General features: G+C 49.5%; 7 protein-coding genes across 7 annotated transcripts; 6 read left to right on the forward strand and 1 right to left on the reverse strand.

The window, feature by feature from the left end:
* Window positions 1–1,631: 1,631 nt before the first annotated feature.
* On the forward strand, window positions 1,632–3,846 carry P168DRAFT_269203 (MFS transporter; the record flags this gene model as incomplete). Its single annotated transcript, XM_024835124.1, has 8 exons — window positions 1,632–2,018; window positions 2,079–2,345; window positions 2,407–2,426; window positions 2,478–2,809; window positions 2,868–2,909; window positions 2,960–3,155; window positions 3,213–3,483; window positions 3,540–3,846. 8 exons carry the CDS (start codon window positions 1,632–1,634, stop codon window positions 3,579–3,581), a joined length of 1,557 nt encoding a protein of 518 aa, XP_024692932.1. The 3' UTR covers window positions 3,582–3,846.
* Window positions 3,847–5,365: 1,519 nt separating this feature from the next.
* P168DRAFT_290421 (L-threonylcarbamoyladenylate synthase) lies at window positions 5,366–6,337 on the forward strand. Its single transcript, XM_024837205.1, has one exon. It carries the CDS (start codon window positions 5,502–5,504, stop codon window positions 6,297–6,299), a length of 798 nt encoding a protein of 265 aa, XP_024692933.1. The 5' UTR covers window positions 5,366–5,501; the 3' UTR covers window positions 6,300–6,337.
* A 2,334-nt stretch (window positions 6,338–8,671) lies between these two features.
* P168DRAFT_297223 (calcium/proton exchanger) lies at window positions 8,672–10,132 on the forward strand (the record flags this gene model as incomplete). Its single annotated transcript, XM_024838159.1, has 3 exons — window positions 8,672–9,061; window positions 9,133–9,986; window positions 10,054–10,132. The coding sequence occupies 3 exons, from the start codon at window positions 8,672–8,674 to the stop codon at window positions 10,130–10,132; spliced, it is 1,323 nt and encodes a 440-aa protein (XP_024692934.1).
* Window positions 10,133–10,871: 739 nt separating this feature from the next.
* Window positions 10,872–17,637, forward strand: P168DRAFT_297224 (putative plasma membrane phosphate transporter Pho87; the record flags this gene model as incomplete). Its single annotated transcript, XM_024838160.1, has 8 exons — window positions 10,872–11,207; window positions 11,299–11,631; window positions 11,685–12,069; window positions 14,398–14,782; window positions 14,954–16,187; window positions 16,246–16,590; window positions 16,646–17,423; window positions 17,492–17,637. 8 exons carry the CDS (start codon window positions 10,872–10,874, stop codon window positions 17,635–17,637), a joined length of 3,942 nt encoding a protein of 1,313 aa, XP_024692935.1.
* Window positions 17,638–18,360: 723 nt separating this feature from the next.
* On the reverse strand, window positions 18,361–19,131 carry P168DRAFT_304641 (uncharacterized protein). Its single transcript, XM_024838863.1, has 2 exons — window positions 18,670–19,131; window positions 18,361–18,526 (listed from the first exon to the last, which is right to left on the reverse strand). The coding sequence occupies exons 1-2, from the start codon at window positions 18,987–18,989 to the stop codon at window positions 18,520–18,522; spliced, it is 327 nt and encodes a 108-aa protein (XP_024692936.1). The 5' UTR covers window positions 18,990–19,131; the 3' UTR covers window positions 18,361–18,519.
* A 1,336-nt stretch (window positions 19,132–20,467) lies between these two features.
* P168DRAFT_290425 (uncharacterized protein) lies at window positions 20,468–21,332 on the forward strand (the record flags this gene model as incomplete). Its single annotated transcript, XM_024837206.1, has 1 exon — window positions 20,468–21,332. A coding segment is annotated over exon 1 (464 nt), but the record flags the coding sequence as incomplete, so codon positions are not given.
* A 1,014-nt stretch (window positions 21,333–22,346) lies between these two features.
* Window positions 22,347–23,114, forward strand: P168DRAFT_290427 (DUF2470 domain-containing protein). Its single transcript, XM_024837207.1, has one exon. It carries the CDS (start codon window positions 22,392–22,394, stop codon window positions 23,061–23,063), a length of 672 nt encoding a protein of 223 aa, XP_024692938.1. The 5' UTR covers window positions 22,347–22,391; the 3' UTR covers window positions 23,064–23,114.
* The last annotated feature ends 585 nt before the right edge of the window (window positions 23,115–23,699 follow it).

Consider the following 23,699-nt stretch of genomic DNA (forward strand, 5'->3'; position numbering starts at 1 on the left):
TGCGTCCTTCTAACCTCGGGCTACCTATCTTCTTAATATAAGAGATTGTCCCTTTCACAAACCACGAGAGTAACAGCGCTAACCAGGTATATAAGAGAATAATAGAGTAGCTTGCAACCATCTGATCCTTCCTTGGTAAACTTAGATAGACTATTAAAGCCACTTCCCCTCGAAGGGGTTCCTTGTAGGTGTCTTACATAGCACTACCCTGTGCCAGCAACAGGATTTGAACTCGTGACCAATCATAACTGATCACCTGGGCTTGCCAGGCGTGTTTTACTACTATGCCACTCTGCCCAGCTGATAGTAGCAAGCAAGAGCCGGTAATATGATACTCTGTTCTGGTTGTGTTGATTTTCTAGGAAATTAACGCGTCATCAGTAGGCAGTCAGACAGAGATCTTGTTATTAGTATGAGTTTTAACCACATATAAATAGCCGTGATCATAACCTGGGAAGCTAATATAACTGATAATAAATAAGTTAGAAAAACTGCTTAACTAACTACTGAATTCATGTTCAAGGAAACTAACAGAGCATGTATATCTCTTATTATCTTCTTGTCTCTCACATGCAGTTATAAAGCTTAACATGTCTATAAAGCTTAGTCTAAAGACTTACTCCATAAATATACTTTACCTGTGTTATATAAAGTATAAATTTTAGATAATCTATGTTATACCACGCTCCGGGGTACGCGTATACCACTAAACCAAAAGGCCACTATGTCCAGCCACCCTTGGCTGGACACCCCCGGACTCCCCTATATAAAGTACTACATGGCCTGCGCCCAGCGGGCCGCAGGACTTCTGATTAGATCACGCCCTGCGGGCCTGTGGTTCTAATACTATTATTCTGACGGAGTTGGGTCGGACTCTAATACAAACCAGCGGCACCCCATCAAAAGTTCGCTCTCCCAACCCATGATGTTTGGCAACGAATTTCATGAAAACCAATAGGCTGATCAGGCTGAAATCTTTATGTGATAAAGATAATTACCCGTAGAGTCACTAGTGTAAATTTGGGCGTGATTCACCGGGGGAATTCTAATTCCAATCGTGAAGGGTCAAACCTTATTTGCCATACTAAAAGATATGACCCTGATTCCAATCCCCACGCATTGGAACAACCCCCATAGGATAGGGTCGGCCTGCCAATTGGCACCGTGAACAGGCAGGTTTCTCTAGACTGCAGCGGATTTTTTAATTGGTGCAGCTATTGCAACTTCTTTCGTGGAGGACGCTGTTTGTTTGCCGGACTGTCTGGCATGCTCATGGTTCAGGAAAATATCATGGGAGTGGATGTGCTTAAAAATTGAAATTCTCCATCCGAGCCGGAAATAGAGGCTATTTCGGCGACAGATCCAAGGGTGAAGCTGTGATTGGCCGAAATGGGGACAGGTTCGGGATTCCGAACAAGCACTCGATAGGGCTTGGGAGGGAAGATGTGATTGGATAAAATATGAGTATAGGCTCGGGACTCCGGGCGGACACTCATCCACGGAATGGGGAATCTGTCCGTTGTCCGAATATATAAAGACAAGTTTAATTGTCAAATGAAGCCGTTCAGTTTATCTTGACTTGTTTACAGCGTGATACACCATCTTTCTCGGATTTGGCAACCTTGAAAAAGATGGATGTTCTACTTCGAGAAAGCTCCTATGGTCGCATACTCAATTATGTGTCGAATAACCAACTCTTTCCTCCCCCCATTCTCAAGGCCCCTAAAAGTGAATGGACCGCAAGCACAAGCTCGTCTGCTACCTCCCCTGGCGCTGCCCGTCAGATCGTGGTGGATTTCACCGGATTTGATGATCCCGACATGCCGAGAAATTGGCCCGCACTGGCGAAGTTTGTTGCCATGATTGATATAATGCTATTAAACTTTAGCTTCTATGCGGCATCAGCAATCTTTACACCAAGCATTCCCAAAATCAAGGAGGAGTTTGGCGCTACCGCTGCCGAGGGAACGCTAGGGCTTTCGCTTTTTGTTATCGCATATGGCATTGGACCTCTTATTGTACGCATACACTACTACGGAATAACCTTCAATATCCTGCTAATCACGAATCTATTCCAGCTTTCTCCCTTGTCGAACCTGCCGTCGATCGGACGTACACCTGTGTATGTCGTTGGCACCCTTGCTTTCTGCTTGTTTAACATAGGCACCGCGGTGGCAAAAAACCTACACACAATTTTGATACTACGCTTTTTAGGCGGATTGGTTGGAAGCGCTCCTATCAGTGTAGGAGGTGCTTCACTGGTGGAGATATTCAAACCGAGTCAAGTTCCGTATGTCATCGCGTTGTATGCGGTCAGTGGAGTTTGCGGACCCATTTTAGGACCGGTATGTCGATTGTTTGAGAGGACCATTCAGCACACCTTGACTAACTTAAATACCATGTTAGATCCTTGGAACTCTGGTAGTGTATGTCTCCCCTATTCTGACACGCCAGGCATGCGCTAACGACCCATACAGAGAGCGCTGGAAAACTTGGGCAGCAACACTATGGCTCCTTGCTGGTATCACGGCTTTCACGACCGTGTTTATCTTCTTCTCACTGCCAGAGACCTTGTATACCAACATTCTTTATCGCCGAGCACGACGACTCCGTACTCAAACTGGCAACCCTGCTTATCAAAGCCAAGCCGACATCGATACACCGGAGGCAAACCTTGTGGTGCGTATCATAAAGCAAATAATTGACGATTTTAAACTGTCTTGCATGGACCCAGTAATTCTATTTGTGAATATGCATACAATGTTAATTTATGGGGTGCTTTACCTGTGGTTCGAATTCTTCACATTTGGTGAGTCATTGAAATCCGTTACATTAATACCTCCTGCTTATAAACTACTTTATTACAGTCTTTGACGGGATTTACCACTTCACTGCTATTCAACAAGGCCGTAAGTACTTCCCTGAGGCCTGACAAATCTGCTCTAATTATCCTTTCTAGTTGCATTCTTCGGCATTCTCATTGGCGCAGCAGTGTCTGTCATCACATATATATCATGGTTATATTTCTCCTACCAGCCACGTGTCGCAAGATCAGGAACTACCATTGAGCCTGAAGCTCGCCTAGTTCCAGGTCAAGTGGGTGCTGTATGCATCCCGATTTGTCTCTTCATTTTTGCATGGTCGTCTCGAGAAAGGTAAGCCCATCACTACCAATTGTTTGTAAGAAAGAGAATGATAACCGCCCAACACAGCGTGCACTGGATAATCCCTATCATCGGCACTGCATTCTTCGCACCAGGATTCTACCTCACCTTCCAATCGATTCTTAATTATCTGGGAGAATCTTATCCAAGACATGTGGCCAGTGTTTTTGCCGGCAACACATTTTTCCGGAGCTCATTCGGAGGAGCACTACCCCTAGCTGCTCCTCAGATGATTCAGTCACTTGGGATCGGATGGGCGTTAAGCACATTGGGTTTTATTTCCGTTGCCATGGTCCCTCTACCTTTCATTCTGGAGCGGGTGAGCCACACGTATTTGTCCTTAAGAATTTGGATCATTGGCTAATTGTGCAATAGTATGGGAAAAGGCTACGTCAACAGAGCAAGTACGCAAATTAGTAATCCTACGGATTTTTTTTTTTGCATGTCAGTCACCGTTGTCTGAGAGGAGCAGCCTATTGTGGCCTAATGTTCTCGAAGATGAGACGATGTGACTCCTCCCGGAAGCTTTTCGTTTCTAAGTTTACGAACCATGATCTGCTATCAGGTCATATCATCAAACGTCGATTACAACTATAGCAGGTTTATCCACACTCTATTCTTGTATTTATTGTTTTGAAGTTTCCGGTGTACTCTACAAGGCGAGGGTTATGAGATAGAGGAGAGAATTCTCAGGACTGAGTAATTCTCGCAAGCGAACATAGAATTTGATTTTGTACAGAATAGCTAGTACTAATGATTCAATTTACATAATGTCTTTTGTCATTGCAATAGTTCAACTAAGTATGTAGCTGGCCCATGGCATTATTCCGCCATGTATAATCACTGGTAGGTGAGGAAACTCATCAAGGAGAGGCACAACGCTCGGGCAATGGCTGTTCTTGGTTTACTAGAGCTCCCATTATCGTTAGGATTCGCTTTATGATGGCGGGTGAGTCCATATGGAGAAGAAAACATCGGGAAGATCCAGGAAGATGATATCCCACGGATCGACTGACACTGCCGAACGACCGGAGTTGACAGATGTGGCCAGTCGGGGCAAACGTGTCTAGTATTCGGGTTAGACAGATTGGAGGCCGCACAGGCCTGAGGGGATCGAGGTTGATTGTGTGTTCGAACTAGCTAATGAATGGATGCCTATCTTAGGCCAAATAGGCAAAGAAGAAGAGTAAATCAGTGAGCACCATGAAACGAGGCCTGCGGAACGTGCAGACGATAGACCATAGACCCAAGATTGCTGCAATATAGGCTGATTTTTACAAAAAGCTTAGTTAGCATTGTTGCGGGGTTGTCTGACGAACAGTCCTGAAATGCTATATACTAACACCACTACCTTATTTGGCAGCCAATCGCAGCACTTTCTGTTCAATTCGGCCTATCAGCATATGATCTAGACTTCGCCAAAACCCATTCTCGACCCATCCGATGGGTTATTTTTCGATTTCATATTAGACAATTTTTATGAATCAATGCAAAGAAATGGATTATAAAATGGGTTATAAAATGGGTTATGGATCGAGAGTCTCAATCCATCGTGGGTTTAGATGGGTTTTGGCGAAGTATAACTGCATATCACAATGTGCAAAAAAAGGGACCGAGAGGCCACCCGTCATCAGATGCCTCTTCTATCCTAGCTATGAGAGCGAGTGCGCCTTTAGCTTTACCGAGCCGTATCCGTTATCCCCTGTTGGCTGGAAGGAGCGATATGCAAGAGGATAGTATGTGTGGATAGAGATTGCTTAAATCGGCGGCTTCTTACCAACATCCCCTGATACCTGCACCGATGACATTTTCCTCTATATGTCGGCATTCTTTCTTTTTGAGCGGCTGCACTAGATAATAATCCGACTCAGCAAGCTCAGCAGGGTAACCAAAGAACTTGTGGAAGAGTATACGTTCCTTTTTCCACAAATTGAATCGATGCGGGGAAAGTAACGCAGAACGGGGGTTCACATATATTCATGTAGCAAACATCTCCACCAGATGGTGTGAGATTGTCACAAGTTGCCATATGTTCACCCGGCCGGGCTATTGCCCTTTCTGCTTAGGTGACCAATCCCGAAAGTCTTCCGAGCGTATGTGGTAGGTCTAAAGTCTCGGTGAATGGCACGTGACATGGCCATGGAATTCCTGTATACTCGGAGTTCCGAAACTGAATACTGCCATGGTACGCTTTCAGTGTTATTGCTATTACTGACGTAAATAACATTCCGCTTGGCCTGTTAACTTCTTATCACTACTAACTTACAATTTCTTTTCACACTGGCACAAAGTGTTGCATTTATTTCACTTATCAATTTTTATCAGACCATCATCTCAATGGCTCCCCGCATCATTCCAGAGCCAGGAAAGGCGCCAAATGTATCTCGCGACGCCCAACAAGCTTACGAGACCCTCAAAACTGGCGGAGTCATTATCGCCCCGACAGATGTTGGCTACGCATTTATGACCTGTACCCAGGTCGGAATTCGGAGGGTCTTCGCGGCCAAAGATCGTCGGCGAGATCATAATATCGGCATCATTGGAACATATCGGCAACATCGAGAACTACACATGTTGCCAGAGTCCAAATTCGAATTGACTCGTGTCTTGACCAAAGATATGGGGATGATAGTGGGGATTATCGCGAAATTCGATTCCAAGAACCTCCACCCGCGCCTGGCAGCGCTAGATACGGCCACACTCTCCCAGATCACTAAGGGAGATACAATCAGCATCGCGGTTCCAGAAGGGCCGTTCTTGCGGGAGCTCGGCCGACTTTGCGATGAGGACCCACAAGGCATGTTAATGTTCGGAACTTCCGCAAATGTTACCGGGCAGGGACAACGTTTCTGCATTGAAGACATTGAGCCTACCGTGCTTGAGAGCGTCGATTTGGTTGTTGATTACGGTCTGCAGAAGTGGCATGTATACGGTCGCGGTGGCGTCAACTTTGACGCCGAAAACATGCAGGTTCTGCGTATGGGAGCTGGATACGAAATCTTTAGGGACAGAATCCTAAGATGGTTCCCTCATCTGATAGAGGAGGCGGGCGTTGGCCTTGACCAGGATCCGGAGCACAGAATTAGGGAGCCGAGTGCTCGCAGCTTGAAAGGCTCCGTCAAAAATGACACTTGAATATAAAATATAGCTCCAGGCCAAGGATAACCTGGGGGAGGCGCCGAGACGAGAGTCTAATAAGCATATTCCAGGTAATTATACCACCCACAAACATGGCTTCATATTTTATAATTTATACTATTAGATAGCGCTGGCTCTATCCCATGGGGGTTGTTCCAATGCGTGCGGACTGGAATTAGGGTCAAATCTTTTAGTATAATAGATAAGGTTTGACTCTTTATGACTGGAATTATTTAAAAGACTCTTTAATTAGAATTAGAATCCCTGTGATTAATTATGCTTAGATTTATACTAGTAACTTTACAGGTGTTTATATATATTATATAGAAATTTTGGTCTGATTAGTCTATTAGTTTTCATGAAATTTATTATTAAATATCATGAGTTATAAGAGTAAATTTTTTGATCCACGGCAGAGGGAGAAGGCAGAAAAGATAGGAGTATAAATCATATTGTATAAGTCCTGGAGCTTTCAATATAGGAGACCAGGAGTCTATAATGTATGATATCAGAGCTATACCAGGAAGAGTAGAATAATCAGATAAAAAATCCACAAGCCCTGATTTGACAGAGGAAATCCCTAACCTCCATCACCCATCACTAGCCAGGTTGATCACTACATCGGATGTGCGCGTTTTTGTGTCATTGTAGTGTCTGTCCTGTTGGTGGAGAATCAGCCAAGTGGCGGATTGTGGCAGTGCTGACTTGGTTGTGCTACTTGGGTCGAATGGAAGGGTTGATCAGGTTTAGTGGCTGTTTTGAATTTACTAGAGAGTTTTGAATATGGCAATCCTTTCTTGGAGTCTAGTCCTGTGTATTAATGTTGGAGTTGAATCATCCATAACATCCAGAGAGTGGAATAGTTCAAAGGGTCTTTTCTGTGGATTTCCAGGGACGAACTGGGACACTAAACCCAAGTGGGAAAGGAGCTTGGAGCGGGTCCTTACCTAGTAGTTAACGTTAACTATGGACATCGGATCCACCGGAAGAGAGAGAGAGATGTTTTTCTTCATTCTTCCCACTCCTCTCCTCATCTTGCGGTAATGCCATCCCACTGATCCCCTAATGACTACTTACTGAACTACTCACTTTAAGTTTCTTAGATCTCGATCCTGGTTCCTTCGTCAAATTACATCCGTCCAAGTCAGTACTCGACGTCATCATCCCCTACCGGAAAGCCAGACGCTGGGTGAGGTGACCCACCGGGTTGAAGAGAGGCTGTGCACTCGGCATTTCTTCTTGGTCGAGAAGTGGGCTTCAATCCCCTCGATTCGTCCAGTGAGCCAATGAATGCTCCGGTCTAGCCGACACTCATCCCCTTGAGAGAGACTGAGACAGAGGAATCCCTGGAAAAGCTCCCAGACGTGGCTGGCGTTGAGCCACCACACCAACCTCCATTGGACGGACCTTGTTCTTCGCACGGCCCTGAGCTGATTTCCTTTTTATCCACTTGTTTGTTCACCCCGGTGGAACTTGAGAGAGCTTTTCCTATTAATCCCTCTTGTCATTGTGGAAAATTTCCTTCCTTTTTAGGGGTTTGAGGGAGAGCCAAGCACCGAAAATCGCAATAGAGACGGGGATTCCCTTTCTCTTTCTCCATCGAGCAAACCCACCGAGCCACACTCTTGAGAGTCAAGCCGCTTCTGACTCCGATCATTCGAGTCTCCATTTCGATCTCCAGTCAGGAATACCCGAGGCGTTGATTGTCTCCATCCATCGCAATAATCCTGACCAAAGAATTGGTCCAGATGTGTACGTCCCAAAGAACTTTACCTCTGTCTGTTACATGACCGAGGGGAGTCTCCTTTCATCTCTTACCTTTTTTCTCTCCTTTCATATCCATTGTTCCTGGTCCGGACTCTCCGCCACTCGTGATTTTCCCTCTTTTGCTCTTTCATCATACATACGTCGCTCACCAGATACTTATGCTTCCTGCCTGTCTTTCAACTATTAATCTCGTCTTTCTTTTTTTTTTGTCTGTCTTGCGGATTGATATGATTTGATCATACGCGTCATATATCTTCCATTTTTACACTCTCTCGGGTTAATCAGATATTTCCATCTTTTATTTTTCTATTGTCTTATTTCTCTACCTTATCTTAATCTCTTTTACGGGTTTATGACAAACAATTTCTTTGAAGCAAACTACTTGTTAATATCTTCATTTGCGCCCTGTCGGATCCTGCGGTCGAGCTTCTAGTGCCTGTATAGTTCCCCTAACGATCCTGTCGGATAGTGGCGCCTGGAAACGAAAAATCGTCCATCTACATCAGTGGCAGTTGAGCTAACAGGTTGTGGATATTCATACAGCGTTTCCAGTACCTTTGCGCTCGGCGTTTCGCTCGCATACATTGGGGCCCAGAAGAACCATGACTGGCCTTTCTTCGCCGCACAATGGCTCCCTCGAGCGGGGCGAGAGAGAGTCTCTGATCAACGAAACCACTCGACTCAATGCCAGTCTCGAACGGGAACGTTTCAAGCGGGACCATCGTTGGGCGCATTTCCCTGCCAATGTCGTTCGGTTGACCTGGACGACGTTAGTGCGCGATTATGTCAATGTCCTGCTCGTTTTCGTGCCTCTGGGCATCATCGCCGGGGCCCTCCACTGGGACAGCACCGTCGTGTTCACGCTGAACTTCATCGCCATCATCCCCCTCGCATCGTTGCTGAGTTTTGCGACCGAGGAGCTGGCGGCGGTCATGGGACAGGCCATGGGGGGTCTGATGAATGCGACCTTTGGTAATGCGGTGGAATTGATTGTATGTGCCAACACCCCTCTTTACGTCGTTCGCTCCGTGGACGGTATTCACTGACTCGGTCGGTTGCGCAGGTGAGCATCATCGCGTTACGGGACAACCAGATCCGGGTGGTCCAGGCCAGCATGCTGGGCAGCATTCTGTCCAATATCTTGCTGGTGCTGGGCTGCTGTTTCTTCGTCGGCGGCCTTCGCTACTCCGAGCAATCCTTCAACAGCACCGTGGCGTCGACCATGTCGTCTCTGATGACCGTGGCGTCGGCGTCTCTCATCATTCCGGCCACGCTCTACGCCTCCTTGACTGCCTCCAATGGCCCGGGGCACGACAAGACCCGGGAGAACATCCTCCTTCTCTCGCACGGAACCTCCATCATCCTGTTGGTCCTTTATGTCATGTACCTTTACTTCCAGCTCCGATCGCACGCGCGACTGTTCGAGGAGGTCAATTCCGATGCCGAGCATCATGGCGGTGACCCGGCCGAGACCGAGGACGAGGAGGAAGAACGCATTCTGGGTCCCTGGGCCGCGAGCATCGCGTTGGTCGTCGTGACTGTCCTCGTCGCCATCTGCGCCGACTTCCTGGTCGGGAGCATCGATGACATCGTCTCCCGGACCGGTATGAGCCGCACCTTCATCGGGTTGATCCTCATTCCGATTGTTGGAAATGCGGCGGAGCATGTGACGGCCGTCGTGGTCGCCTGGAAGGGTAAGATGGACCTGGCCATCGGGGTGGCCATCGGGAGCAGCCTGCAGATTGCCCTCTTTGTCACGCCGTTCTTGGTCATCCTGGGGTGGATTATTGGCCGCGACATGACGTTGCACTTCCACGTTTTCGAGACCGTCGCCTTCTTTATCTCTGGTTTGGTAGTTACGTTCCTCATCCAGGATGGAAAGTCGAATTACCTCGAAGGAGGCCTCTGTTTGGGGATGTATGTGGACTCTCCCCTCCTTGTTTACGATTTCATCCCTTGTGCAACCTGCTGACTGAACCCTCAGGTATATGATCCTGGCCCTCGCGTTCTACGTCTATCCAGACAATATCAACGAGGACAACCTGTTCATCGGTAACTCTTGAGGCAATATCGAGTTGGGAGACGCACGTTGCTCCGAAATTCTTTGTAATACCACGACATGACTTGTGCTTTCTCTTCTGTCTATTTTCCTATCATTTCTCAATACCACGCGCACGCCGTGTTTGATCGACCACATGCTTGACATCCATCGAAATTTGCCGTCACTCTTTGATGTCCAGTCCATACGTTGCCCTCGAAAGGCTTTCTCGAAACGGCTCCCATACCGCTTCGCGTTTCTCATACGACACCTGGGTTCAGCACTGCGGGTCAGTTTTTTCTTATCTTTATGAACAGGGGTTCCTGTTCACGTCTGGCGACTTGGTTTTTTTCTTTTCTTTTTTTTTGGTTCTTTCCCGCCTACCCGTAGATTGCTGCGAGATTCCCAGATGAGGGTCAGGATGGGCTAAAAAAGGACATCTTGTATTTGGGATTCGTAAGCTTATTTCCTGCGAAGGAAAAACACCATCCTTGATGGATTTTAATTCGTTGAATTCACTAGCTCTTTAGCCTCGCAGGCTTTCAAAATATCAAAATGTACTGTGCACTCTATACTCGTAGACAAGAATCATACGAATCCTATAAAACAGGCGCTCTTGGCGTCGCATGACTAAGCGGGTGGAGAAGAAAATCGTTTGCCCGATTTCAAGGCACATGGATACGGATACGTCGAGACGGCCAAAGATTGCTTCTCCTCCACACCCATCACGCCATTGAATCTCTACCTTTGACTGGGTTTCAAAAATGCCGCCCCGTTTGAATCTTTTTACGGCCAGAGCGGCGGTCTTCCGCCCGGCCTCCAGCAACCAGTCCGTGTCTCGCCGCAGTATCACCTCGCTTCTCAACGCCAACCGCTCGTCTGCCGCATCGTCGAGCGCGAATGGCCTGAAGTCGTACCTGCCGCAGACGCGATACAGCTCGTCGGATTCCAAGGGAAAGGATGATGCTGCGAAGGTGCCGGAAGAGCCTCTGCCTCATGTCAGTGAGGAGGCCGCAGAGGTGGCTAACATCATGAACAAGAAGTGTGATGGTAGTGCGCCGGCGAGTCCGGAGCTGGAGCAGGGGACGCCTATTTCGGAGGTGAGTTTTCTTCTATCTTTTCTTTTCCTTTTCCTGGCTCTCTTCATCCGTGTCTCTCAATGGACGACCCGCTAACCAGCCCGATTACTAGATCTTCAAACGAGACACCGACGACCAGAAGTACGCCCCCAAGGTGCTCAAGGACCAGAGCAAGGGTCCCTCGGGCACCCGCTCGTTCTCGACTTCGACCCGCCGGACACAGGCCGACCTCCAGGGCGATAACCAGATGGAGCCCGCCGCCGCCATGGTGGCCAGCATGATCTCCCAAGTCAACCAACAGGCGGCGGAGCTCAACCCGGGCCTGAAATTCCCCGCGCCCGAATCCCTCCCCAGGACCGAGAACTTCCGCACGCGTTACGATACTCTCCTCGATCAGTTCACCAAGCAGCTGATGCGGGATGGCAAGTTGGCTACTGCCCAACGGGTGTGTACACATCAAATATGGGTCTAATGTCACACATGCTAATCAGTGAACAGAACATGTCTATCATCCTGGACCATCTCCGGACCTCCTCCCCTCCCCAGGTCCACGCCAAGCGCCGCCTGCTCGGCAGTCCTTCCACCCCGCAACTCCCCATGAACCCCGTCCTCTACCTCACGCTGATCATCGACTCTGTGGCCCCCGTGATCAAGCTGCGCCAACAAAAAGGTATCGCCGGTGGTGGTGCGTCCGTGCCCGTGCCCTTCGCGCTGAACCAGCGACAGCGCCGCCGTCAGGCAATCCGGTGGATCATCGACGCCTCGGACAAGCGACGGGACAGCTCGCTCGCTCAGCGGGTCGCCAATGAGTTGGTTTCCGTTGCTGAGGGGCGTAGCGGTGTGTGGGAGCGTCGGGAGCACACGCATAAGATGGGTGTGGCTGGTCGGGCTAATGTTGGGTTGACTGCTCGTAAGTAGTTTACTGAGGGGAGGTTAGAAGGTAGGGGGATGGGTGGTGCTTTGTACGACTTATTTTTATTTTTATTTTCTATACCAAGATGGTAGTTTCTTTGGTCTAGGACGGGATGGGGAGGCTCCCATCTGATGTATTCTATTTGATTCTGTAGCCATTAAGATCATTCAAGCATATAGTCACTGGACCTATCTAGATTCGCCTCGTTCTCGTATGGTAAAGTCGTATTTCGTCTCCTTTGACTGGTGTGCTTGTTGGAGACAACTTAATCGCAATTTCCACTTGATGGACCATAAAATAACGACAGCCACAGCACCAAAATACCGCATCGGTATTTAATCAGGCTCAAAAGAACTAATATCCCAACAACTATACACGATCTCGAGATCATCCCCATCCAGTATCATACATTTGCCAGTGTGTAGCGTGCCGTCCGAGGTCATAAGCTGGAAAATGTAGCGTTGGCCATATACAGACGGGACATATTTGTTGGCTTTTTCCTTTCATAATAGCAGATTGCCAGATACGCAGTTGACTGTAGCTCAGCATTCCCAAATGTTTCTTTCTTCCTAGCTTCGACACAAACCAAAATGGAGTCTGAAGATCCACGCCTAGAGTGCCCCGCTGCCCAGTCTGCGAGATCAATGAACACATACATACATATGGAGCGCCGGAGACTGTTTGGGTTGTTGGTGGTTCCTGTTTGCAACTCGTGTATATGACAGCCACTGCGCCAGGATAATGTCGACTTGAGATGACTGATATCCCACATTGTACTCGTGGAACATTTTCAAGTCGTATATGTCGAGGGCGCCAGTATTAGGATCACGTCTCATTGGTGTCTTGAGCTAGAATGTTTTCTCTTGCGAGAGCCTTTGATAGATGACTGCAAAGGGACGTTGGCATTACATCTTGTCTGGATTTAACCTGTTCAGAAGTTAGTAGTGGGTCAATACAGAGCAATAATGGGAAGTGAACATTTACGGAGAGTTCCCGGTTATCTGAGAACTTGAGGCAAATGTTGATAGGATTGTATCAGTCATGGCAAGCCTGATCAACATGCTGATTCGGTCTTTTGGTGCAGTGCCTGAAATATGTTGATGTCCATATTCGAGGCGTTGATAGGATAGGATCAGATAATTGCAGTATCCTGTCTGCCTGAAGATGGTTTTAGAAGTCAATATGGCAACGTATCAAGTTAGATGCAGTGGACAAGATATGGAATAGGATTAGACCCGTGAAAGACAGGGGTTCGAGGCTTGTCAGATTTGGATTAAGGTCAGAAAGATGTATACACTGGTCTTGAATTATCTGATACTGTTAAGCTGTGCTTGTTCCTGTCTGAATCACTGTCATGTCTAAGTAGAGTGTTCGGTTTCAGACTGGTCTTGCTGTCACTGTATCTCTATACTGCTTCCTGTCACTATTCTAGTGATCATCCTTCTTGGTGGATAGAAGTAATTGTGTATATACTCCGTACTTGGTTAGACTGTTTTATATGCCGTGTTCTATGTATAATTACTTCTTAAGAGTCTATATTATAAGTTGTTTATCATATGACTTCTCTAGATGGTTATAGTTGTAGACTTGCATTTATCAATCACTAATATAGTGAAGATCCCATCACTAGTATCCATATAGTCTTGACATCTACTCCACCAGAACTATTACACACAACTGTTTGCATACAAGGATAAGATTATATATTGATATCTATAGCTACTAGTCTACTAATCCAGTAGATTGTAGGTTCTTACTAAATAGCTATTCAGTAGGTAAGATGCTGTATTGGTATTACCATCAGTGACTAATGTAATCAGAATATTACGTATCTCAAACCCTGTAATTACGTGATTTACTCCTGGCAAGCTTGGCCTCAGGCTTGGCCGGCCAGAGCCACCTAATCCTCCTCAGCCTTGTGAAGTAAGCCTGTTCCCTCTTCTACTTCCTCTCTCTCTCTCTCTCTCTCTCTCTCTCTCTCTCCATTTTCTCTACTCTTTCTATCTTTCGTATATTTCAATTGAGATTCTCTGGGTCATCCCTTGTTTGTCTCCCTGGATTGATTGATTGGTCCGTACCTAATGTGCTGTCTCTCCACTGCAAACCGAGACTAACCCAAGTGTCCACAGATCCAAACCAACGGTTCCTCAATTGATCTCCTCCCCTCCTACCATCGTGCCTTGATTTCCAATTAACTTGATCGTCATCCGATCTCCCCTCCCCCTCCTCTCTTCCTCTCCCTCCCCATTGTCCCCCTCTTGTCCGACACCGTGTCGTCGAATGCTGCCGGACCGAAAGTGGCACGCTTCGCTTCTGCGACGAGTGCCTTCAGTGACAACGACCACTTGAACCCCCCTGCGCCCCCCACTTCTGGCCAGAACATCGAGCTCCTCGACTATCCCGTACGACCTGAGACTGTCCCTGGCGCACCCTCGTCGCCGACCACATCCCCCAATCAGGACCCCCGATCCATTGACTCGTTCCGAGAGGCGAAAGAGCGTGCATACCCCAGGCGGTATCTCCGGGACAGACCCTTCACGCTTAAGTACTGGGTCGAGGCGCTTCACCGCCGCGCCCGCGATCCTCAGGACGCCGCCAACATGAAGTTCTCGCACAGTCTCCAGTTCAATGCGGTGCCGGAATGGAGCTCCCATTACATTGCTTACAGCAATCTCAAGAAATTGTATGTGCCTCGCCTGCTGTGTCTAGTCCACCGTGGCGCCTCCGGATCCCGGCTCGAGGCTTCAATCATGGTGTAACCCTGGTCGTCCCGCGTGCCAGTGCGACATCCGTCCGGACCAGCGGTCTCATAACGGATGACAACTCGATGGCTAACGACCCATTTGGTCTCTAGGGTATACACGTTGGAACAGCAAGTCCACAAGGCCAGTGGACGCCCCCGTGCCGATGTGGAATCTGCCCCGCTGCTGGATGATTCCCCCAACCCGGACGCCGTCTTCCGCCACGCTCTCAATACCGAACTGGATAAGATATGCCTCTTTTACGACGACAAGGAGGATGAGATCCTCCGGGAGGTCGATGGCGTCGTCAAAGAAGCCGATGATTATGCGATCAACTCCGCCGGTGTCAATATCGATCCGATGAGCGAGAACATGATCAAAGCGCGGACAATGAGTGCAGGCTCCCAGCCGCGACCGATGTTTTCCTTTCGCGACCACCATCCGGATGCCGACCGACGTCGGAGCGCCATCAGCGCGTCCGCGGCCGAGGACTTTGACGACGATAGCGACGACGAGGCACAAGCCCAGGCCTCCCGTCCGGGGACATCCCACTCACGTGGCGCAGAGTCCAACCCCCTGGAAGGAAACCACACCGATGGCATGGGCGACTCGAGCTACCTGGGCGACTCGCGACTGATGCGCAGCCGCAGTGGGCCCCAGGTCGAACATTTCACTGACCTCCACATTCTGGACCTGTACAATGCCGGCCTCTCGCTGAAGAAGCGGGCTGTCGACGCTTATGTCTCGCTCTGCGGGCTCAAGTCCTTCATCCAGTTGAACCGCACCGGTTTCTCCAAGATCCTCAAGAAGTACGACAAGACCCTGGATCGTAACCTCCGGCGAGAGTACATGAACTCCACCGTGGCCTGCGCCTATCCCTTCTCGGACTCGACCATGGCCACGGTGGAAGACCGCATCCATATGATGGAGAAAGTCTATGCGGACGTGGTCACCTCGGGGGACCTGCCGCTTGCCACGCGCGAGCTGCGGCTCCATCTGCGGGAGCATGTGGTCTGGGAGCGGAATACAGTCTGGCGCGAGATGATTGGCATCGAGAGGAAAGCCCAGGCGGCCAATGTCGGCATCCGCCGGACCCTCCTGGGCGGAGATGAAGATCCCGCCACTGCACGGCGCCAGGGTGACGAACAGGAGGGGGCCACTAAGGAGCTCCGGACTCCCCTAGGCGTGTTCTATCCGCCTCAGTGGCTCTGCAGCTTGAGTTTTGGGTCCCTCATCCTCATCCTATGTATCTTTGCGGCTTTGCTTGCTAGCCCTATCATGGAGAAGCCGGAGCAGCAAAACTGTCTGGCCATGCTGATCTTTGTTAGTATGCTGTGGGCTACAGAGGTACGAATCCAGTCGGTGTCAGAACATTCGTCATCATACTAAATCTTCTGGTTTGCAGGTCATTCCGCTCTTCGTCACTTCCCTCCTTATCCCCTTCTTGGTGGTCGTACTCCGCATCATGAAGTCGACAGACAAGCCCTATCACCGTTTAGGGACCAAGGAGGCCACCGGTGCTGCGTTCAGCGCCATGTGGACACCCGTCATCATGCTGCTGCTCGGAGGATTTACCATTGCAGCGGCATTGTCCAAGTACGATATTGCTCGTCGCATGGCTTTGGTAGTCTTGAGCAAGGCTGGTGCGAAACCGGGCATGGTGCTGCTTGCCAACATGTTCGTGAGCATGTTTCTCAGCATGTGGATTAGCAACGTCGCTTCGCCGGTGCTGTGCTATTCGATCATTCAGGTACGTCTGCTTATGTCCCGTGTGCCTTTGTGCGGTATACTAATTCATCTATCAGCCTCTGTTGCGGAATCTCCCTCCTGACTCCAGGTTTGCCAAAGCCCTCGTGCTGGGTATCGCGCTTGCGGCCAATGTAGGAGGTGCTGCGTCGCCTATCGCGTCGCCGCAGAATATTATCGCTCTGCAAAACATGTCCCCGAACATCAGCTGGGGCACGTGGTTCTTCGTCGCGCTTCCAGTCTGCATCATCTCCATCTTCCTCATCTGGGTGTTGTTGCTGATTACATTCAACGCCAACCACGGCACGACCATTGTCCCCATCCGACCGATCAAGGAGAAATTCACCGGCGTCCAGTGGTTCGTCACCTTGGTCACGTTGTCGACGATCGCCCTGTGGTGCGGCAGCCATCAACTCGAGCACGTCTTCGGCGACATGGGCGTCATCGCCATCATCCCGATGGTCCTCTTCTTCGGCACCGGCATCCTCAACAAAGAAGACTTCAACAACTTCCTCTGGACCATCATCATCCTCGCCGCAGGTGGCCTCTGCCTCGGCAAAGCGGTCACCTCCTCCGGCCTCCTCCACACCCTCGCCGGCAGCATCCGCACCCAGGTCGAGCATCTCAGTCTGTACGGCGTTTTGATCGTCTTCTCCGCCCTGATCCTCGTCGTCGCCTCCTTCATCTCCCACACCGTCGCCGCCCTGATCATGCTCCCGCTCGTCCGCCAGATCGGCGTCGGCATGGAAGACCCCCATCCCGATCTGTTGGTCATGGCCAGTGCCCTGATGTGCTCCGTCGCCATGGCCTTGCCAACCAGCGGTTTTCCCAACATGAGTACGTTTTACTTCTCTTTCTCTCACACATACATTCATATATAAGATAAATGCTAACAAAGATAACAGCCGCCATCATGACCGAAGTGCCCCAGACAGGCCAACGCTACCTCCAAGTCCGCCACTTCTTCACTCGCGGTATCCCAGCCAGTATCATGTCTTTTGCAGTCATCGTCACGCTGGGGTACGGATTGATGTATATAGCCGGATTATGATCTCCCCTCGCTTTCACTTTTCGAAGATCCTCTTCTGGTTTTCTTACCCTATCCACCTTTTTTCTTGTCTCCTCGAGTTTGAAAGACTTACTATACAGGTACAAGGGGTTCTGTGATGAGTTATCTTTCTTCTTTCTGCTATCTATATTGTTGGTTCAGATTTGCTGTGTTTGTTTGAAAAGATTAAGATTGGATGTGGGCGATTTCTGTCTGTCAATGATTAGACGACTGTCAGTTAGTTAGTTAGCTAGCTTAGCTTTGAGATTTTGCATATATACTGTTCTCTCTTCTCTTCTTCTCTTCTTCTCTTCTTTCGTATGATCTATTCTACTGTTCACGCGTGGAAGATCCATACATACATACGTCACACTACGATTCATAGCTGTAATATTATCCATATTGAGTCCAACGAGCTTTGTATAGATTTACTAGAGCTAGAGGTAACTAGTGTAGATAGTGTAGCCTTTATACTAAATACTGAATACGTGATGTGATTCGTTCATTCCACGACTTGTCCTCGTCTACCCTAGACATCAGATCGAACAAATTGGAGTCAATCTGACAAGACGAGACAAGCCAGTACTGTACATTGACGGCTATCGGCTATCTAGATAAGGCCTAAGGAGACATAAATGAGGAGGTAATCATAGATGAAACCCATAACTTTCATTAACAGAAAACGGAAACAACCGCGCAAAATGGAAACAGAAAATAGAACCTAGAAATCGAACCCTATCGATCTGAACACCGTGGATGACAAACACAAAACATGAAACATGAAACACGAGAGAGATGGAGGATATGTAGGATGGTTGCGGTGGAGAGGCAAGATCATCTTTCTATGTGGATAGATGGTAGATCGATCTGGTGTGGTGGGTTTGTTTATTTTCTGGAAATCGTTTAGTTTCTGTGGTCAAACGCGGTTAGTGTCTTGAACCGCACTCATTCTTTTTAAAGATATAAGGGAGGGGAAACACATGTAAAGAAAAGGGAAGGAAGGGAAGGGAAGGGAAGGGAAGGAGGGAAGCTTACAGTAAACCCAGCGTCAAATCACCATGAATCTTAGCCTTCAGCTGCACTTCAATATCAAGGTTGAGGTCCAGCCGCAACCGCAGTTGTTCATCTTTCCCACCACCACCGCCCTCTTCTTTCTCGCCCTGGTTGCCGCCCAGGATGCCGCCGACGGCCTTGCCCGCCGTGTTGGTCACGCCGTTGACGGCGTTACCGGCGGTGTTCTGCACGAGTTCGCCGGCCTGGTCGACGCCGCCGAGGCCGCCCAGCGGGCCGCCGTCTCCTTGGGGCTGGCGGCGCTGGCGGCGCTGGCGACGGGGCTTCTCGACGGCTTGGTCCATTTCGGGTTCCTCGCGTCGGGGGCGCTGAGGACGGGGACGTCGGCGTCGGGGGCTTCTTCTTGGGGTTGGGGTTGGGGCGAGGCCTCTTGAGGTTCTTGTTTGGGGGTTTAGGTGGGGATGAGTCTTCTTCTTGTTGTTCTTCCTGTTTGGGTTGGGAAGACGATTCTTCTTCTTCTTGCTTGGGTTCTTGGGAAGGAGATGACTCTTCTTCTGGCTTGGGTTCTTGGGAAGGGGACGACTCTTCTTCCTTTGGTGGGGGAGAGCTAGGGCCGTTCTCGTTGGGAGTCTGAGGGTTGTTGTTTTCTTGATCGGCCATATTGAAGAGAAAAGAAGCAAAGGAAAAGGATCAGAAGGGTTTGGTGTGGTAGGGGAGATTGGATGGTCTTCTTAAAGTAATCGCATCCCGCGCCTAAAACATCTTTTATAGTATCAAGTTGGAAACCGGTCAGCGTCATCTGCGGCCGAGAGCCGGGCGTTGCCCGGATTGGACCAGAGGAACGCCGATCGGTTGTAGAACAGCGTCATCTGTGCCACGGTTGGAGAATGACTGGTATGGGATATGGCGAGGTACATGGATGACTGGGGTTGGCAGTGTGAATGTGCAGGAGGGATATGACGTCTTTGGCGCAAGGACTGTCTGACTCGCCCCCCCTGGGCTACAGGGTCGGCGTGGTCCGCAATTTCCTCGGCCGTCCAGAGAAATACATCGACCACGCCTCTTGCACCGTGGCTGACTCCTGGGTGGGTCACACCAAGTAAGATGCGGACCACGCCGAAGTATCCACGGTATATTGCGTCGGAGTCCTGACCGAAGAATGGTACCGGTGGTGGTGGCAGAAATTTTGGACCAGGCTCAACTTGTCGTCCGATATTGCCTGGATGTCTCATCGAGGCGTTGGCGATCGTCGGCTATTCTATTCCAGGTAATTGTTTAATATACTTAGCGCCAGATTTCTGGCCCGATGGCTGGGGTTGAGGCCAATCGTGACGGGCGGAAAATTTGCGACCAGCCGTGTGTCTCCATTTCTGATCCACTTGGACGTTTAACAGATTGCCATGACGCCACGCGACGTCAGTGCGGTTGAAATGGGGGTCCAATGTCATTGATCTCGTCACACAGACCCATCTTTTGATCGAAATCGAGAATCGAAAGATCGAAAGATCTCCAGCACAAGACATCGATAGGCAGTATCGTGACCGCGTGTTAGAACTATAAAAAAAAAAATATGAAATAGAATAAGCAGGAAAAACACACGGTCAATCTCGGACATATAGTACCGCCTTGGAAATTGTAACCACGGAATCCTGGGCGCAGCCATTGTTGAGCCATGTTGAGCCATGGACCCACGTACCAGTCAGATATCCATCCCCCGTATTCATAAAGTAAGCGCCACATGGGCCCGCATCGGTTCCATCATTTAATATCGGCTGCCTGGTTGATGAACCTTAGTCCTGCCAAGTTTACCAGTCTGCTGACCAGTGTAATCATTGTAATCTCAAAATAACCATGGATACTGAGATCAGCGCGCCGCCGCGCCATCCTGCAGCGTTTCGGACCTGGAATGGTTGCACGGCCGAGAGAACAACGTCATCCGAGGACAGTCCGTAATCCCCTGTGGGTGGCGGCCGGGGGTTGGGCGTGACTGAGAGAAGAAAAAGGAACCAATGTCGTCGTTTTTTCCTTCGATCATTTGTTTTTCTTTCTTTCCCCATCGATATCATCTTCTGACAGTCCCCGCATATATCTATTGACATATCTTCTTGGCTGTATCTTTTGTTCAGCTGAATCACTTGCTTCCTTATACTTCCTATACTTCCTTGTACCTTCTGTGCGATCATCTCAGATCCAGTTCCCCGTTATCTCGCACTGCATTGAACAATGGCAACTGCCGAAAAGCAACAACAGAAGCCGGCCCTCCAGGCTGACGAGTATTCGGACGGCGATTATACCGACGACTACGACAGTGACGATCTGTCCGAGACCGAGGGCAAGCAGAAACCACAACAGTCGAACCAACGGCGCCAGCGACGCCGGCGTGACGACGACTATGACGACGATGCCTATTATTCCGACGAATACTCGGATGAATACTCAGACGACGATGACTATGACCAAGCGAACAACAGCCAAGCCATGGTCAAGCCCGGGGGGCGATCGGTAGCCCAGCCCAGCAATAACAACAACACCACCACCATCTCTAGCGGAGACACTGGGGAAATGGCTGCCCCCAAGGGGAGTGCATTAGACGAACAAGACGGGCTGAAGCTGAAGCTGGAATTGAACCTCGAGATTGAAGTGGAGTTGAAGGCTCACATCCATGGTGATTTGACCTTGTCGCTGCTGTAAGTTTCCCCAAGGCCTCTAATTTCCTGAGAAATATATCTCTAAGATAAACAGATCCTAACGAGAGCAGTGCATGAATGATGAGATGCCAATTTCGCTCTTGTCCTTGCAGGTCGACGCCGGTCTAGCACCCGCGGTCGGATTCGCCCTTCGAGATTATGCCTAGACCGCTTGTGTGGTAGCATCGGGTTGTGCTAGCATGAAGATTATGGGCCCATGCTCCTTTTTCTTTTTCCTGTTCTTTGAATTTGATTTCTGGGTTCTCATTGCTGGGTCGGAGTTAGTGCATTTGTTTCTCTGTTGATGTGATCTGGGTTATGCGTGGTGTTGATATTGGTCAATATTGAAAGATTCTTATACCACATTGCTTTGCTTCTGATGTTATTGTAAATGGCCAAGTCGACGTGTGGACTTTTTAGTATCTTCCGAGTATTTGGAGTTGTAGGTTCCGCTGTACTTTGGTAGATGTTTGGTAGATGCGTCTCGGAAGGTCCTGAACAAGCCGTGAGCCTTCTAATGGCAAGACCATAGTCTGGTGTGTGCACACATTGTAGGTTATCATTGTGGTCGCATGTAATCGAGATAGAACTGAGATAGACTTGGGATAGAACTGAGATAGACTTGGGATAGAACTGAGATAGGACCGGAATAGGTACGAGAGGGAGAAGATCACAATGTTGTTGGATCAGGAGTCCGAGGCAGTGTACAGTCAGGTATCACGCCATACCTCCTAAGTGGTCAACTTGAACCCAAATGAAATAGTTTACAACTCTAATATGACTCCTAGCAGTACAAGGGATGGTGTTGTGAAAGATAGTCAAGAAGCACGACCACATGGGCTCCGCACTGAAGCCGAGGTCAAGCTAGACACTACTAGAGATCGTCAGCGGCACCGGAAGAGGAGATGGCTAGTCCCACACTTCACCATCCCCCGACGATTACCTCCTCCTCGCTACCCCATCCTTGCGATCGCAATTCTAGACTCACCAGATCCAATTGACCCTCCTTACTACGAGAATCCGAGCAAACCTACGCGGTAGACGAAATAATCCAAAACAATGGCGACCTCCAGCGACTCCAGGTCTAATAAATCCTTCATCATCAACCACATGAATGGCGACCACCAAGACTCCCTGGCGCTCTACCTCCGCGTCTACTGCCACGTTTCGTCAGGAACCGCCCGCGCCGCAAAGCTCGAAGACATCACGCTGAACGACCTCCTCATCAGCGTCAAGGGCACCCGCTACACCGTGCCCCTGGACCCACCGATGAAGAGCCTCTCGGAGACGCGCGCGCGCGTCGTGGCCATGCACAAGGAATGCCTCGCGACACTGGGCCTGTCGGACATCGTGATCAAAGAGTACAAGCTGCCGCGCGGGGGCCAGATCGTGGCCTTTGGGCTCTGCGCGGCCTTCTTCGCGCTGTTCAGCCGGCGCAGTCACTTCCTGCCCGGCTCGGCGGTCTACGAGACGGTCGGATTGGACAAGTTCCCCAACGCTACGGAGTTCTGCCACCAGTACCAGCCGCATCTGTTCTTCGGTATCTTGGGTTGCCACATCGTCGAGGCGAGTCTGCTGGCCTGGAAGCGGTTGCGGGTGCACGGCGTCCCATTCCTGTCGGGGGTGTGGTGCGCGTGGTATGCGTCGACGGTGGTGGAGGGGATGTCGGCTTGGGTACGGATCAACGGGATGGTCAAGAAGGAGCAGTCGAAGCGGGAGAAGCATCAGTAGAGGATAGGGACCTGGACTGTACATAATTCAATTTGGCCTGCATACAACAATGGATGCCTGCATGAGCCTTATCAGCGATATACACTAACCTATTTAGGAACATAATAACTGCTTAGTCAGAAGGTAGATGATTTGCTGACTAAGGAAGTAGCCGTGCTATTAGTCATCCAATTAAACCCGATTAGAGTTAGGGCACTTAGGGCTCGGAGGGTCACGCACCCACAGACGAGAAATTCGTCCTCGAAACCATCACGAGAGTCTCCCGTCCAGCAACTCATCCGTCGACAACCCCCGCCCCTCGCGTTCCCGGTAAGAACTGAATCTCTAAAGGTATGTTTATTGCTGCGAATCCCTTCCCAATGTCTGTTCTAGATTTCCACGGTCCTTTTGCTGGAGTTTCGACATGCGCTCAGCTCTCGACACGACGATCCGGTTGAACAGCCGACAGTCTGGAGTTGGAGATCATGGAAGATAGCCAGAGATCAAGAAAGAGCATTGGTGCATCGCTTATGGCTTCGTCGCATTGGCATGCCACGATGTGTGCAATTTGTGGACAGCTGCAAATTCGATTGACTGAACCTGCTATTCTCGAACCATCGGCAAAGGATCACAACTGGAAACCACACCGGATCTGGA

Source organism: Aspergillus campestris (genome assembly GCF_002847485.1).
Source record: "Aspergillus campestris IBT 28561 chromosome Unknown P168scaffold_6, whole genome shotgun sequence".
NCBI classification, from domain to species: domain Eukaryota; kingdom Fungi; phylum Ascomycota; class Eurotiomycetes; order Eurotiales; family Aspergillaceae; genus Aspergillus; species Aspergillus campestris.

Bases quoted from the DNA above. Each gene is read 5' to 3' on its own strand.
- P168DRAFT_290421 (XM_024837205.1), top strand. From the start codon at position 5,502: ATGGCTCCCCGCATCATTCCAGAGCCAGGAAAGGCGCCAAATGTATCT.
- P168DRAFT_304641 (XM_024838863.1), bottom strand. From the start codon at position 18,989: ATGGACCAAGCCGTCGAGAAGCCCCGTCGCCAGCGCCGCCAGCGCCGC.
- P168DRAFT_290427 (XM_024837207.1), top strand. From the start codon at position 22,392: ATGGCGACCTCCAGCGACTCCAGGTCTAATAAATCCTTCATCATCAAC.